Below are 17,848 nucleotides of genomic sequence, written 5' to 3'. Positions count from 1 at the left end.
CTCTTCAAATGGGTATCGAGTTCTCTACGGAGAAAACTGAGTTGGTTGTATTTTCAAGGAAGCGAGAACCAGCACAACTACAGCTTCAACTAGGGGGTGAAAACATAGCTCAGGTCTTCACATTCAAATATCTCGGGGTCTGGTTCGACTCCAAAGGCACCTGGGGATGTCACATTAGGTATCTGAAACAAAAATGCCAGCAGAGAATCAATTTTCTTCGCACAATAACCGGAACTTGGTGGGGTGCCCACCCAGGAGACTTGATCAGGCTTTACCAAACAACGATATTGTCCGTAATGGAATATGGATGCTTCTGCTTCCGATCCGCCGCGAACACCCATTTCATTAAACTGGAAAGAATTCAGTATCGTTGTTTGCGTATTGCCCTAGGTTGCATGCAATCGACTCATACGATGAGTCTCGAAGTGCTCGCGGGCGTCTTACCGTTGAAAAATCGATTCTGGGATCTCTTATACCGATTGCTTATCCGATGCGATATCTTGAATCCGATGGTGATTGAAAACTTCGAAAGGTTAGTTGAGCTTAATTCTCAAACCCGTTTCATGTCCTTGTATTTTGATTACATGGCTCAGAATATTAATCCTTCTTCGATTGTTTCCAACCGTGCTCATTTCCTGGATACTTCTGATTCTACTGTGTTTTTCGACACATCCATGAGAGAAGAGATTCGTGGAATTCCGGATCACATACGCCCTCAAGTGGCCCCTAATATTTTTTATAATAAACTAAGAACAGTCAACTGTGAAAAAGTGTTTTACACTGACGGATCGAACATCAACGAGTCCACAGGCTTCGGTATCTTCAATCAGAACATCACCGCTTCGTACAAACTCAGTGATCCGGCTTCAGTTTACGTCGCAGAATTAGCTGCCATTCAGTACACCCTCGAGATCATTGAAACCTTGCCCAAAGACCATTACTTCATTGTCACGGACAGTCTAAGCTCAATAGAAGCTCTCCGGGCAATGAAGCCAGGAAAGTATCCCCCATATTTCCTGGGGAAAATACGGGAACATTTGAGAACTTTATCTGAACGGTCTTATTTAATATCGTTAGTCTGGGTCCCTTCGCATTGTTCCATTCCGGGCAATGAAAAGGCAGACTCATTGGCTAAAGTGGGCGCATTAGAAGGTGATATTTATGAAAGACCAATCTGCTTCAATGAATTTTTCAGCATTTCTCGTCAGAAAACTCTCGAAAGTTGGCAAACTTCATGGACGAATGACGAACTGGGACGATGGCTACACGCCATTATCCCTAAGGTATCGACGAAACCTTGGTTCAAGGGGATGAACGTGAGTCGCGATTTCATTCGTGTTATGTCGCGGCTCATGTCAAATCATTATACATTCAACGCACATCTCCGGCGTATTGGGCTCGTGGAGAGCAATCTCTGCACCTGTGGCGACGGTTACCAGGACATCGAGCATGTCGTGTGGTCGTGCGTAGAGTATCGTGACGCCAGGTCGAAGCTACTGGAATCCCTTAGGGCCCGAGGTAGACCGCCTGAGGTTCCGGTTCGGGATGTGTTGGCGAGTCGGGATAGTTCATACATGCTTCTCATATACCAATTCCTTAAACACATTCGTATACAAGTGTAATCTATTATATCTTGCAGAGAAAGTTCCTCCCATTCCTCGACGATATTTTAACTATGGCTAAGAATAATCTCCAACTGCAGGTTCGACACTAACATCCGCCCGATTCTATCGACCCCTCGTCCTGTCCACCATCTTCATTGGAACTAACTAGATCTTTTTGTTGTCACTAACTTTTCTGTTCTCCCTTTCCCCGTCTCTTCACCATCTCGTTGTCAACTAATTAGATCTCTGTCGTTTTCTAGGCATTTCGTTCCCATATCCCCTTTTTACCCCGTTTTTCTACAATATTTACTAGTATATGTTTCTTTTATTCTCTTCCGTAACATAACAATCAACCCCAATGGAAGACCGCTCCAATCGATGATCAGCATGCGGGCCACCCGCCGGGTCTTCGTAGCCTGGGGGTGTTTTCCGCGGACCCATACGGACCAAAGGATGCGGCCAGCATAAATATTTACCAACGTCATCCGGAAGACACACGCTATATTCAGTTCATCAACCACTGCGGATTGCCAGCTGTAGGCTGGATTCTCGAGAATAGACAATTTCAACACCAATATTACAGTTTTATGTTAGTCGTTAACTAAAATTAGAAAAAGCCGGCATCTTAGAGCTTAAGCAGTGTGCCTAAAAAATTATATTATATTGTTGAATAAAAAAAAAAAAAAGGACAACTACCAGAGGAGGGGGAGTTGCCATTGCCGTTAAACGATCCATTCAGCACAGGCTTCTGTCAGCCTTTAAATTGCAACTTATAGAAGCCATCGGAATTGAGATTACAACGACGATGGGACCCATCATCATCATTGCAGCGTACTGCCCCAAACAAACAAATCTTCGAGATGGTACGTGTGCATCATTGAAGCGAGATCTGGCTATGCTCACCCGACGACAGAACAAATTCATCATTGCTGGGGACCTGAACGCACGGCATGAGCTGTGGGGAAACAGAAGACAGAATCGAAACGGATTCGTACTTGCCGAAGATTACGAAGCTGAACAATACAACATCTTCGCTCCGGATCAACCAACGCGACTTTCCAGATCGGGAGTTCATTCCATTTTGAATATATTCATCAGCAACATCGCCATAGACAGCTCTCCGGTTGTCTTCTACGAACTCTCTTCTGACCACTTTCCAGTAATATTGACGTTGGGATCTTTACCAGAAACAGTGCCTATTCAACCACGGAGGAACTATTATCGCACCGATTGGGTCCAATTTCAACAAATCGCCGACCAACTTATTAATATCGATTTGCCACTTGATTCCCCGATGGAAATCGATGCGGCCCTATCTTCCTTCCAGCATTCAATCACAGTCGCTCGTGATAGGACGGTTCCAGTACAACATATGCCGAGTTCCTCTCTTCAAATCGACAGTGTCACCAAGAAACTCATCCGACTTCGGAATATCTACCGGAGGCAGTATCAACGAACTGGCATTCTAGATAGGAAGACTACTTATAACAACTTAACTAGGATAATCCAGGAAAGGATATCTGAGCTTCGCAACAGGAACTTCCAGCAAAAGCTTCGAGAAATTCTCCCACATTCAAAGCCCTTCTGGTCCTTAACGAAGGTGCTTAAGAAAAAACCGAAGCCTATTCCTCCTCTGATGTCACCCCAGGACGCAGCTGAAGGAATACCTTTAATCACACCAGTAGAGAAGGCAAATGCGCTAGGCCAGCAGTTTGTGTGTTCTCACAATTTAGGACTCAACATTGTTAGTCCATATGAAAGAGCCGTTGCTGATAGCGTAGCTGAGGTTGACCAATCAGACCGCTTGGTTCCTGAGGAAAGTAGAGTCACTGCGAATGAGCTGATGGCTTTTGTGAAAAAATCCAAAAATATGAAGGCCCCCGGTTTCGACAACACATTCAACATTGAGCTGAAACATTTGAGTATTCGCTCATTTGTCTTCTTAGCTAAAATTTTTAACAGGTGCTGGGAGCTTGGTTACTTCCCTTCAATGTGGAAGTTAGCTAAAGTTATCCCAGTTTTGAAACCGGGGAAAGATCCTTCCTTTTCCAAGAGCTATCGGCCCATCAGCTTACTCTCTGCCCTATCCAAGCTGTTTGAAAAGTCAATACAAAGGCGAATTCTTGCTTTCGCAGATGAACAGGATATATTTCTGGAAGAACAGTTTGGGTTCCGGAAAGGAAGATCCACCATCCACCAACTCACAAGGGTTAACAACGTCATCCAGCAAAACAAATCAGTGTCCAAAACGACTGCCATGGCAATATTGGATATTGAAAAGGCATTCGATAATGTGTGGCACGATGGACTGGTGTTCAAACTGCATCGGTATAATTTTCCCATGTATATTATTAAAATTATCAAAAACTATCTTGCAGATAGAGCATTCCAGGTTTCTCTGAATAATGCACTTTCAGAAAGATTTACTATTCCTGCTGGTGTACCCCAGGGAAGTATCCTAGGTCCCATTCTATACAACATTTTCACATCAGACATCCCACCTCTTCCAGGTGGTGGTGTTCTGTCACAATTTGCTGATGATACTGCCATTCTTTACAAAGGTCGTGTCATTAATACTCTGAAAAATAAACTACAGACAGGTCTGGATGCTTTAACGGAATATTTTACAAGCTGGAAAATTGTGATCAATGCAGCAAAAACTCAGGTCATCTTGTTTCCACATTCAAGATCTCCAAAACTTGTTCCATCAGACGAATGCAGAATACGATTCGGTGATGAGGTCATTCAATGGTCCGATGAAGTTATCTATCTAGGACTCACCTTTGACAGACATCTGATATTCAGATCACATGTTGACAAAATCGTTCAAAAATGCAGCATACTCATTAGGTCTCTGTATCCGCTGATTTGTAGAACATCTAAACTATGCCTGAAGAATCAGATGGCTGTCTATAAACAAATCATGTACCCCGCAATTGAATACGCAGTCCCTGTTTGGCGGGGTTGTGCACGAACACACAAACTTAGGCTTCAACGCATTCAAAGTAAGATCTTAAAGATGATTCTAAATCTACCCCCTTGGACAAGGACTAGTGAAGTACATGAGATTGCCTCACTGGATATACTAGAACAAAAATTCGTACAATACTGCACGAAATTTGAAAAGAGGTGCTCAATCTCTGAAATACAAATAATTCAAAATTTGTACGTATTAGGTTAGGGATAGTTATAAGTAGGTAGACATTTTATAAATAATTAAAATAAATATTATGATTAAACATTACTATGTAAAACAAGAGTAACTAAAACACCTAATATTAATAACGAATCGTATGAACAACAAAGATGAAAGGCCAAAGGGTCAAAACACTTGTACTGTAAAATGTTGATGTAATACACAAAAATAAGATTAATAAACAGATATTTATGCAAAAAAAAATGCGAAAATCGATCATTTCTTTTCTTGCGTTTGATGGAAGCAGGCGTCGTGGGAGTGGAATCATCAACCAGCAGCGACAGAGAATGCACCTTCTGCGTGGTTAATAAAAACCTCAAACGCTCAGGTCGCATCTCTCATTCGCTTGCTGGCCACCAAGGCGAGAACCAGCAGCGACTGAAACTGGATTCTGAGTCTGTTATTGGATCTAAATTTAGGTCTTGAACTCAGGGTCCAGTTCTCTATTCCAGACTTCTATTCGGTTGTTCTTAAAACCATAATAATACTCCTAAAGAATTATGCGGAATTTACTTTACTGTACCTCTATACAACCCATTTTGTCGTGAATACGACTTACTTTACTATGGGGTGCCTATTCAAAATTAGCCATGTGGAAGAATGGGCAGAACTTAATCGTGAATATCTCGACTTGTATTAAAGGCTGCAACATAATTCTTTCACCATTTCATCAAAAATATGATCAGGAATTTAGAATAATATTTTGAACAGTGTGAGATAACCACAAACAACTCAAATATTAAGTTTTCTCAAATTTTGAAAACAACGCGGAAAATTCTTTACTTTTGCTTGGCTTTTTCGCGCAAGGACGACGATTTTGAGGTAGTCAGGCACATATCTTCAACTGACTGCGTATAAAAGGGGAACAGTGGTCGAAATTCGATCATTTCTTCTTGTGCGTTGGATGCAAGCAGACGTGCTTTCATTTGGACTTCAATTGTCGGGAGCAGTGGTCGTCAATAATGAGAGCAGACCTTTAGCGTGGTGCCAAACCTCAAACGCTCAGGTGGTGCTCTCATTTGGACTTCAATCGTCAGGTTAAGCAGTCGTCAAAGAAAGCAGAACTTCTGTTCTTAATTCTAAATTTAGTTCTTTAACTCAGGCCCAGTTCCTTATTCTAGAATTCTATTCGGTTCTTTTTAGAACTATAATTATACTCTCAAAGAATTATGCGAAATTTTGCTTTACTGTACTCTATACGGCCCATTTTTATTATAAAGAACTATCTAGTTATTTCATTATATTTATTTGCGTTTCATAATGATTAATGTAACTAATCTGTAATTTAGTCTAGGCGCATCGTTTGAAATTCTAGTAGTGAAAAAGGAGAAAGTTGCACAATTCACACAATCTATCAACTACCAATTCGAATTCGGAAGTATAAAGAAAGTGTGTCAGTTTTATTCGTATTCACGACATCCAGTTATGTCTCTGACATTACACACCCGTACTTTTTTTTATGTAATGTTAACAACAAATCGTTCCTCAGGTGATTTTCTATATAGTTTTAGTTACTGTAGAAGCACTAGATTTAAGGAAGATGTACCGTTTTGATAATTGGAATCTGTTGATGCAAAAGATTAGGTTTTATGCCTACTGGAGAGCAGGTTTGACAGGAACTAACTCCAGTGGGCTTCCCCTGCTATGATAAAAGAATAAAAAAGGATTTATCAGAGTTTTCACTCATTCGGGTAAAGTACGGTTACACGTACACTGGACGCTGTGCAATATCCTACTTTACCCCTAGAAAACATTTCTCTTTCCGACTCGTAAGGAATAATGCTCGGACACGAAAAACATATGTTATAGAAGCACAAAAGAGAGCACTATTAAATAATATTAATAGTGGAAAATTCTAGATGGAAGGTTGTTTGTTAGCTTTTTAATATTGAAAGAGCTTTCAGCTCTCTTGATTTTGTGAAACTTTTCTAGCTATGACTAATTCTTTCTTTAGTAATCCTCGATAACATGACCATGTCTCTCTTTTATTATTTTCAGGACTGAATGATATATGTAATATTATCTGTATTTATATGTATATGATTGCTCAAAATGGATTGGTCTGCTGGAGATTTAGTGTGGTTTGATCCTGGCATGGGTCACCCAATACCTGGAGAAATTCTTGAAGTACATCGTGCAGCCCAAGTTATCATTGTTCAAGCTCTCATCAATGGAAAGGTAAATTTGAAACATAGGGTATATTATTCTAAATTTTTACATAGAAAAGCAGTGCATTAGGATGCCAATAAGAAATGCTCATTGTCTTCTATTTAGTCATCACAACTTCGCTAAATTTTGTTGTTTTTTGATACTTTTCGGTGAGAAATAAATACAATATAGGGTGTATTTATTTCTCACCGAAAAGTATAAAAAAAACAACAAAATCTAAGAAATGAACTTAAACGATATAAAAAAAATCTATGAAATGCTCATGTCTAATTTCGTAAAGCGGTAATACTCAGATGATTAAGCACCTCAAAGAATTGCCTACACAAAATTTGAAATGAATCGGATAAGTTTTTTCGGTCCAAAAAAATCAGTATATGATCCTAACTCGCAAATTTTGTCTGGGTTTTAAATTGCAGCTTTTAATAAAATTTCTGAATAGTTGTTACAATGCACATAAGTGTCTCTCTCGTCGTATGTGATATTTTATTTCAAGCTACATATCAATTGAAGTAGATTTGAAAATTGGTTTTCTCTTATAGAAAGGCTATGCAATCACTGTGAAAACCGATTTTTGAACCGAGGTCCTGAGGGCTGAGTGTCATTTACCATTCGAGTCAGTTCGTCGAGTTCCGGTATTATAGGATAAAAGTTTGTTAAAAATTTGATACCGTCACTAAAAGCGGCGAAACAAAAGGCGGGTTTCTTGAAAAAACTACAAGGATCAGCCCCATGGGGTTGTTCGAGCCATTGATGTGGAACGAGGCAACCAAAATTTCTATTGATCGACATTTTCAATCAAACAATTCAATCAATCGTCACACTTTTGAGTCCGCAACTGCACGAGAGTCTGCTTAGATTGATCTTTATTAGGTACCAAAACCAAACACGCGAACCCAAAATATAGACTCTATTTGTCTTGATTTGTATTTGTTTTATAGCCGACCTGATTACATCAATATCCCAAATGTATGCAATTATATTTTTGTACATACTTGCGATACGGATTTCGATATTAATCTTCTCTTCGCCAAGCTTGTGTTCAAGTTTTGTATGCAAGCAGATTTTTTATAGCGTTCAGTTTGTCTACCATTCTGCGATTTCGGTTGAAGCGATAAACTTTTTCTCATTATTAATCGAGTTCATCATATTAAATATAAAATAAGGAATTACTCTTAAGGTAGCGCTTCGCCGTGGTCAAGTCGAAGCGAGACAACTCACAACTTCCTCTTGCTTTGTCGCCGAAATTTCACTCTAAATTGCAAATTTCTCCAATACTAACCCGATTCACGAAAAATCAAAAACATACGATTGTAGGTAAATGATTTTACTATGCATTTGGCGAAAAATATTAGTTAGAAAGCTTTTCTTTCGCGAGATTTCGTGCGAGTTTTGTTAAACCATGCATGCGTTGACATTGTGTGCGTGCGAAAGAATAAGGAAAAACTCATTTATTTTTATAACTCGCACGAAATCTTTCGATAAATATGTTTATCAGGCACAATTTATATACGAATCGATAGAAAAATTAATTATCTAGAATCGTATGTTCTTGGAATTTCCGTTTTCTTCCCCGTTTTCTCACAATTTTGGGTAAAGTGCGTGAAACCCCGGGATAGGCAGCGAACTCCCGTGACCACGGCGAAGCGCTACCTTAAGCACTCAAAACTGACCTTGGGGTAGTTGCAAATTTCTGAGGCGAAAACGACATAACATGGAATTTCATCCGAACTCGCATCACACAAGATCAGAGCATACCAAGTAAAGCTTCAAATCGTTTTATGGCGCTTCTTGTCTTGCTGTCTAGCAAAACCCTACCTCTGGCATGCAACACGTAGGACTGAAACGTTAGCTATAATTTCGCTTATATTTATAGATTTGCGTGCTTCCAACAGTTTCACTTTTACATCGAAATCAGATCGATGCTTTCTGTCAAGTCTATCACTGTTTGCCAATAAGAAGCTAACTCACCATTTAGCAACACGAATGAACGGCCAATGAACCCAAACTGTCCAGAAAGGTCGACAAACTTTCCAGGAGCCAGGAAGATGAGGTGAACCAGGAATTTCTCAGCTGCAACCAAAAAGCAATCCGAACTACTTGATAACTCAAAAACTAATGACAGCTTTTAACTGTATTTATTAATGTGGAACACATTTTTGTTTTCTATATAGCGGTGCAAACTAGAAACTCAAGAAAAATACACGTAGAATTGTGGTCAGGTTTTGAACAATTACAGCTCAGTCAATTTTGTATCAATTATTAATATTATGTCACCATTTGATTGGAAATATTTCTACGTATTGATTTGAATGTTCATAGCCATGTATTTTTAATTTTATATCATTGAAATGTTGATTAATAGCTAGCAGTGTCCTATTTTGACTGCAAAAAATCTCCGGCATACCGGATTTCCCTGCCATAGTCGACTGTTTTGAAGAAGTAAGCGATATATCAAAGGGAAAGCAGCGCTCTGATTGGTCAATCGAAGCAAAAGCAAAGCTGTTGGAAGCACGCGAATCTACAAATAGAAGCGAAATTATAGCTAACGTTTCAGTCTTATGCGTAGCTTGCTAGAGGTAGGTTGTTGCTACACAGCTATTCTGGGTTCACGTGTTCGGTGTTGATTCCTAATAAGGATCAATCTAAGCAGCCTCTTGTGCATTTGCGGATGCAAAAGTGTGACGATTAATTGAAAATGTCAATCATTGGAAATTTTGGTTGCCTTGTTCCACATCAACGGCTGGAACAACCCCATGGGGCTGATCCTTGTAGTTTTCTTCATCATATTCATAAATGTATCATAATAAAAATGTTATACATTAAACTTTCCCATTGATATATCGCTTACTCCTTCAAAAACGTCGTCTATGGCAGGGAAATCCGATGTGTCGGAGATTTTTAGCACACAAAATAGGACACTGCTCGCTACTAATCAAAACTTCAATCATTTATAAATGAAAATACGTGGTTTGATACATTCAAATCAAGTCTTAGAAATATTCCCTATCAAATAATGTAATAATATTAATAATTGATACAAAATATACTGGGCTATAAGTGTTTAAAACCTGACCACATTTCTACGTGTATTTTTCCTTGAGTTTCTAATTTGCACCCCTATATAGAAAATAAAGATGTGTTCCACATCAAAAACAATATCAGCTTTCAATCAAAACCGGATTTAAAATCGCGCTAATTATCCTCTACGGGCACGAGTCCTGGACAATGCTTGCGGAGGATCAACGCGCACTATGTGTTTTTGAACGGAAGGTGTTGCGAACTATCTTCGGCGGAGTGCGGATGGAAGACGGTACGTGGAGAAGGCGAATGAACCATGAACTGTACCAGTTGCTGGGAGGACCAACCCTCGTCCAAACGGCCAAAGTCGGGCGGTTACGGTGGGCCGGGCATGTTGTTAGAATGTCGGAGAACAACCCGGTTAAAATGATTCTCGATAATGATCCGACCAATAAGAAGAAGAGGCGCGCAGCGGGCAAGATGGATCGATCAAATAGAGGACGAGCTGCGGACTCTTCGCAGCTACCGAGGCTGGCGACGAACAGCCATGAACCGTGTTGAATGGAGACGTATACAGCAGAGACCCGCGTGGTCTACGACTGAAAAAAATCAATATGTTTCTAGTATAAAGATGTGTTCTACATCAAAACTTGTCCAACTTCCATTTTGATGAATGATGCTTTTGGTAGGCAATAAAAAAAACTTATCCTTCTTAATGATGATCTGTGGGACTGAGAAGTGCCTTAAATTGTCACGATCAACAGGATCTGCACTCATCCGAAATAATTCTAATAATTCATTGTGTTTTCCAATTGGATTCCAAAGATAAAACAATCCATTTCGGGGGGAACCAATTGGTGCATCTTGGAACACACAATGAAGTCCGGCTTTAATTCCGGACAAATTCACTGAGCAGCGCTTCCACGACTAACAACTTCCAATATTACGCTTTAGGTGTGGTTTTGCTATGTACCCGGCTGCAACTGTTCTTCTGTCCGCTTATTTCCAAAAGTGTGAGGTCTTCGGTGTTTCTCTTCCCCGTATATATCGTTTCTGCATTGTACATGATTTACAGTGTTGTGAGATACACAGTCAATGTATATAGTGACGTGATATACTTATAACAGAATTAAAAGGTGACATAAGAAAACAATATCCTAGTGAAATTATTCAGTTCAAACACTTAAACGATAAGTTAATAAAATTACGATCATATTTCTGATGACATGAAGCAAAAATTATGCTGATACGTTGGATACAACAAAAGATATTGACGATCAAAAACTTATAACTCTCTCAGAGAGTAATTTTGGAAAATGCGCCCCTACTATGGGGAGGCCGTATTCATGACAAAAAAATGTAAAACAATATCCAAACTGGCCTCAAAACTACTCCAATCGGTAGCCATCGTCAGTAGACAACCAAACAAATCGATTCCTGCTATTCTGGTTTCCGATTTCCGATTCCGGAAGCGCCGGAAATAGTACTTATATTTTCACTTTGTCAGCTGTATCCAGCTTGCGTTGTATCGTCTCCTGGGTCGTCTTCTCGCGTATTGTGTGTTACCAATACGTTTGGTCTCGGTAACGAATTTGGCTGATTCCAGCTCCTAAGTTGTGTGCGGTGCGCCATGGTCTTTACGCTTCCAATCGCTATCTGAAGTGTATTAATAGAGAAACGTTTTAAGAATACAGCTTTAATCCATTTGTTAGGTATGTTTACGTTATGGTTTTTGTACCATATTATATCACCCTCTATCAGATTATCTAACCAATCATTTGATTGTTTGTTAGTTTTCAACGAATTATTTTCGTTTACTTCATCATTTGGGATATTTGGTATGAACAAATGTTGTTTATAAGACTTTTTTGGATTTAGTAAATCCAAGATTGTCTTAGGCTTAACACAAAAAACTCTTTCACTGGTGCGTTGCCCGAGCGGCGAGAGGGGTATTTCTTTTCGAAGCACTTATAGAACGCACAAATTCCCTTTTTTTTTCTTTATTTTCTTCTAATAATTCTTCCACTTTAATATACCGCACAAATTCTTTTTTTTTTCTTTTATTTCCTCTAATAATTTTTAAACTTTACTGCCCTATCTTCCCTACAGCACATAACTTCGTGCCTGACCTAACTCCTAATTAATGAACAACTTAATTTTTCTTCTTAACTACTGCTTTTGGCCTGAGTAATGGTGTCCAAGTTTGATTACGGTGTTACCCGGTCGCCCAAGGAGCATTACTCTACAGTAAAATTAAGAAAAAAGCCTCGTTTAAACCAAAAACCGACTTTTTTATATTCCAACCTATGTAGCTAACAAAAACCTATACTTATATATATATATATATATATATATATATATATATATATATATATATATATATATATATATATATATATATATATATATATATATATATATATATATATATATATCTGGTAGACTAACTACCACCTATAACACATTTTTGTTTTCTATATAGCGGTGCAAACTAGAAACTCAAGAAAAATACACGTAGAATTGTGGTCAGGTTTTGAACAATTACAGCTCAGTCAATTTTGTATTAATTATTAATATTATGTCACCATTTGATTGGAAATATTTCTACGTATTGATTTGAATGTTCATAGCCATGTATTTTTAATTTTATATCATTGAAATGTTGATTAATAGCTAGCAGTGTCCTATTTTGACTGCAAAAAATCTCCGGCATACCGGATTTCCCTGCCATAGTCGACTGTTTTGAAGAAGTAAGCGATATATCAAAGGGAAAGCAGCGCTCTGATTGGTCAATCGAAGCAAAAGCAAAGCTGTTGGAAGCACGCGAATCTACAAATAGAAGCGAAATTATAGCTAACGTTTCAGTCTTATGCGTAGCTTGCTAGAGGTAGGTTGTTGCTACACAGCTATTCTGGGTTCACGTGTTCGGTGTTGATTCCTAATAAGGATCAATCTAAGCAGCCTCTTGTGCATTTGCGGATGCAAAAGTGTGACGATTAATTGAAAATGTCAATCATTGGAAATTTTGGTTGCCTTGTTCCACATCAACGGCTGGAACAACCCCATGGGGCTGATCCTTGTAGTTTTCTTCATCATATTCATAAATGTATCATAATAAAAATGTTATACATTAAACTTTCCCATTGATATATCGCTTACTCCTTCAAAAACGTCGTCTATGGCAGGGAAATCCGATGTGTCGGAGATTTTTAGCACACAAAATAGGACACTGCTCGCTACTAATCAAAACTTCAATCATTTATAAATGAAAATACGTGGTTTGATACATTCAAATCAAGTCTTAGAAATATTCCCTATCAAATAATGTAATAATATTAATAATTGATACAAAATATACTGGGCTATAAGTGTTTAAAACCTGACCACATTTCTACGTGTATTTTTCCTTGAGTTTCTAATTTGCACCCCTATATAGAAAATAAAGATGTGTTCCACATCAAAAACAATATCAGCTTTCAATCAAAACCGGATTTAAAATCGCGCTAATTATCCTCTACGGGCACGAGTCCTGGACAATGCTTGCGGAGGATCAACGCGCACTATGTGTTTTTGAACGGAAGGTGTTGCGAACTATCTTCGGCGGAGTGCGGATGGAAGACGGTACGTGGAGAAGGCGAATGAACCATGAACTGTACCAGTTGCTGGGAGGACCAACCCTCGTCCAAACGGCCAAAGTCGGGCGGTTACGGTGGGCCGGGCATGTTGTTAGAATGTCGGAGAACAACCCGGTTAAAATGATTCTCGATAATGATCCGACCAATAAGAAGAAGAGGCGCGCAGCGGGCAAGATGGATCGATCAAATAGAGGACGAGCTGCGGACTCTTCGCAGCTACCGAGGCTGGCGACGAACAGCCATGAACCGTGTTGAATGGAGACGTATACAGCAGAGACCCGCGTGGTCTACGACTGAAAAAAATCAATATGTTTCTAGTATAAAGATGTGTTCTACATCAAAACTTGTCCAACTTCCATTTTGATGAATGATGCTTTTGGTAGGCAATAAAAAAAACTTATCCTTCTTAATGATGATCTGTGGGACTGAGAAGTGCCTTAAATTGTCACGATCAACAGGATCTGCACTCATCCGAAATAATTCTAATAATTCATTGTGTTTTCCAATTGGATTCCAAAGATAAAACAATCCATTTCGGGGGGAACCAATTGGTGCATCTTGGAACACACAATGAAGTCCGGCTTTAATTCCGGACAAATTCACTGAGCAGCGCTTCCACGACTAACAACTTCCAATATTACGCTTTAGGTGTGGTTTTGCTATGTACCCGGCTGCAACTGTTCTTCTGTCCGCTTATTTCCAAAAGTGTGAGGTCTTCGGTGTTTCTCTTCCCCGTATATATCGTTTCTGCATTGTACATGATTTACAGTGTTGTGAGATACACAGTCAATGTATATAGTGACGTGATATACTTATAACAGAATTAAATGGTGACATAAGAAAACAATATCCTAGTGAAATTATTCAGTTCAAACACTTAAACGATAAGTTAATAAAATTACGATCATATTTCTGATGACATGAAGCAAAAATTATGCTGATACGTTGGATACAACAAAAGATATTGACGATCAAAAACTTATAACTCTCTCAGAGAGTAATTTTGGAAAATGCGCCCCTACTATGGGGAGGCCGTATTCATGACAAAAAAATGTAAAACAATATCCAAACTGGCCTCAAAACTACTCCAATCGGTAGCCATCGTCAGTAGACAACCAAACAAATCGATTCCTGCTATTCTGGTTTCCGATTTCCGATTCCGGAAGCGCCGGAAATAGTACTTATATTTTCACTTTGTCAGCTGTATCCAGCTTGCGTTGTATCGTCTCCTGGGTCGTCTTCTCGCGTATTGTGTGTTACCAATACGTTTGGTCTCGGTAACGAATTTGGCTGATTCCAGCTCCTAAGTTGTGTGCGGTGCGCCATGGTCTTTACGCTTCCAATCGCTATCTGAAGTGTATTAATAGAGAAACGTTTTAAGAATACAGCTTTAATCCATTTGTTAGGTATGTTTACGTTATGGTTTTTGTACCATATTATATCACCCTCTATCAGATTATCTAACCAATCATTTGATTGTTTGTTAGTTTTCAACGAATTATTTTCGTTTACTTCATCATTTGGGATATTTGGTATGAACAAATGTTGTTTATAAGACTTTTTTGGATTTAGTAAATCCAAGATTGTCTTAGGCTTAACACAAAAAACTCTTTCACTGGTGCGTTGCCCGAGCGGCGAGAGGGGTATTTCTTTTCGAAGCACTTATAGAACGCACAAATTCCCTTTTTTTTTCTTTATTTTCTTCTAATAATTCTTCCACTTTAATATACCGCACAAATTCTTTTTTTTTTCTTTTATTTCCTCTAATAATTTTTAAACTTTACTGCCCTATCTTCCCTACAGCACATAACTTCGTGCCTGACCTAACTCCTAATTAATGAACAACTTAATTTTTCTTCTTAACTACTGCTTTTGGCCTGAGTAATGGTGTCCAAGTTTGATTACGGTGTTACCCGGTCGCCCAAGGAGCATTACTCTACAGTAAAATTAAGAAAAAAGCCTCGTTTAAACCAAAAACCGACTTTTTTATATTCCAACCTATGTAGCTAACAAAAACCTATACTTATATATATATATATATATATATATATATATATATATATATATATATATATATATATATATATATATATATATATATATATATATATATATATATATATATATATATATATATATATATATATATATCTGGTAGACTAACTACCACCTATAACACATTTTTGTTTTCTATATAGCGGTGCAAACTAGAAACTCAAGAAAAATACACGTAGAATTGTGGTCAGGTTTTGAACAATTACAGCTCAGTCAATTTTGTATCAATTATTAATATTATGTCACCATTTGATTGGAAATATTTCTACGTATTGATTTGAATGTTCATAGCCATGTATTTTTAATTTTATATCATTGAAATGTTGATTAATAGCTAGCAGTGTCCTATTTTGACTGCAAAAAATCTCCGGCATACCGGATTTCCCTGCCATAGTCGACTGTTTTGAAGAAGTAAGCGATATATCAAAGGGAAAGCAGCGCTCTGATTGGTCAATCGAAGCAAAAGCAAAGCTGTTGGAAGCACGCGAATCTACAAATAGAAGCGAAATTATAGCTAACGTTTCAGTCTTATGCGTAGCTTGCTAGAGGTAGGTTGTTGCTACACAGCTATTCTGGGTTCACGTGTTCGGTGTTGATTCCTAATAAGGATCAATCTAAGCAGCCTCTTGTGCATTTGCGGATGCAAAAGTGTGACGATTAATTGAAAATGTCAATCATTGGAAATTTTGGTTGCCTTGTTCCACATCAACGGCTGGAACAACCCCATGGGGCTGATCCTTGTAGTTTTCTTCATCATATTCATAAATGTATCATAATAAAAATGTTATACATTAAACTTTCCCATTGATATATCGCTTACTCCTTCAAAAACGTCGTCTATGGCAGGGAAATCCGATGTGTCGGAGATTTTTAGCACACAAAATAGGACACTGCTCGCTACTAATCAAAACTTCAATCATTTATAAATGAAAATACGTGGTTTGATACATTCAAATCAAGTCTTAGAAATATTCCCTATCAAATAATGTAATAATATTAATAATTGATACAAAATATACTGGGCTATAAGTGTTTAAAACCTGACCACATTTCTACGTGTATTTTTCCTTGAGTTTCTAATTTGCACCCCTATATAGAAAATAAAGATGTGTTCCACATCAAAAACAATATCAGCTTTCAATCAAAACCGGATTTAAAATCGCGCTAATTATCCTCTACGGGCACGAGTCCTGGACAATGCTTGCGGAGGATCAACGCGCACTATGTGTTTTTGAACGGAAGGTGTTGCGAACTATCTTCGGCGGAGTGCGGATGGAAGACGGTACGTGGAGAAGGCGAATGAACCATGAACTGTACCAGTTGCTGGGAGGACCAACCCTCGTCCAAACGGCCAAAGTCGGGCGGTTACGGTGGGCCGGGCATGTTGTTAGAATGTCGGAGAACAACCCGGTTAAAATGATTCTCGATAATGATCCGACCAATAAGAAGAAGAGGCGCGCAGCGGGCAAGATGGATCGATCAAATAGAGGACGAGCTGCGGACTCTTCGCAGCTACCGAGGCTGGCGACGAACAGCCATGAACCGTGTTGAATGGAGACGTATACAGCAGAGACCCGCGTGGTCTACGACTGAAAAAAATCAATATGTTTCTAGTATAAAGATGTGTTCTACATCAAAACTTGTCCAACTTCCATTTTGATGAATGATGCTTTTGGTAGGCAATAAAAAAAACTTATCCTTCTTAATGATGATCTGTGGGACTGAGAAGTGCCTTAAATTGTCACGATCAACAGGATCTGCACTCATCCGAAATAATTCTAATAATTCATTGTGTTTTCCAATTGGATTCCAAAGATAAAACAATCCATTTCGGGGGGAACCAATTGGTGCATCTTGGAACACACAATGAAGTCCGGCTTTAATTCCGGACAAATTCACTGAGCAGCGCTTCCACGACTAACAACTTCCAATATTACGCTTTAGGTGTGGTTTTGCTATGTACCCGGCTGCAACTGTTCTTCTGTCCGCTTATTTCCAAAAGTGTGAGGTCTTCGGTGTTTCTCTTCCCCGTATATATCGTTTCTGCATTGTACATGATTTACAGTGTTGTGAGATACACAGTCAATGTATATAGTGACGTGATATACTTATAACAGAATTAAATGGTGACATAAGAAAACAATATCCTAGTGAAATTATTCAGTTCAAAC

The 17,848-nt window shown here is 38.6% G+C and overlaps 1 protein-coding gene across 3 annotated transcripts in view; it reads left to right on the top strand.

The window, feature by feature from the left end:
- LOC131435110 (unconventional myosin-XV) overlaps positions 1-17,848 on the top strand; it is a 536,922-nt gene that overhangs the window by 59,843 nt on the left and 459,231 nt on the right. For all 3 annotated transcript variants that reach the window (XM_058602644.1, XM_058602646.1, XM_058602647.1), the window contains one exon: positions 6,799-6,978. In XM_058602644.1, coding sequence (XP_058458627.1) covers positions 6,853-6,978 — 126 coding nt within the window. In that variant the 5' untranslated portion in view covers positions 6,799-6,852. The remainder of the gene's footprint in view (positions 1-6,798; positions 6,979-17,848) is intronic.

Source organism: Malaya genurostris, chromosome 3, assembly GCF_030247185.1.
Source record: "Malaya genurostris strain Urasoe2022 chromosome 3, Malgen_1.1, whole genome shotgun sequence".
NCBI lineage: Eukaryota > Metazoa > Arthropoda > Insecta > Diptera > Culicidae > Malaya > Malaya genurostris.
Note: the sequence above shows the minus strand (reverse complement) of the source record. Positions and strands in the feature narration are given on the sequence as shown.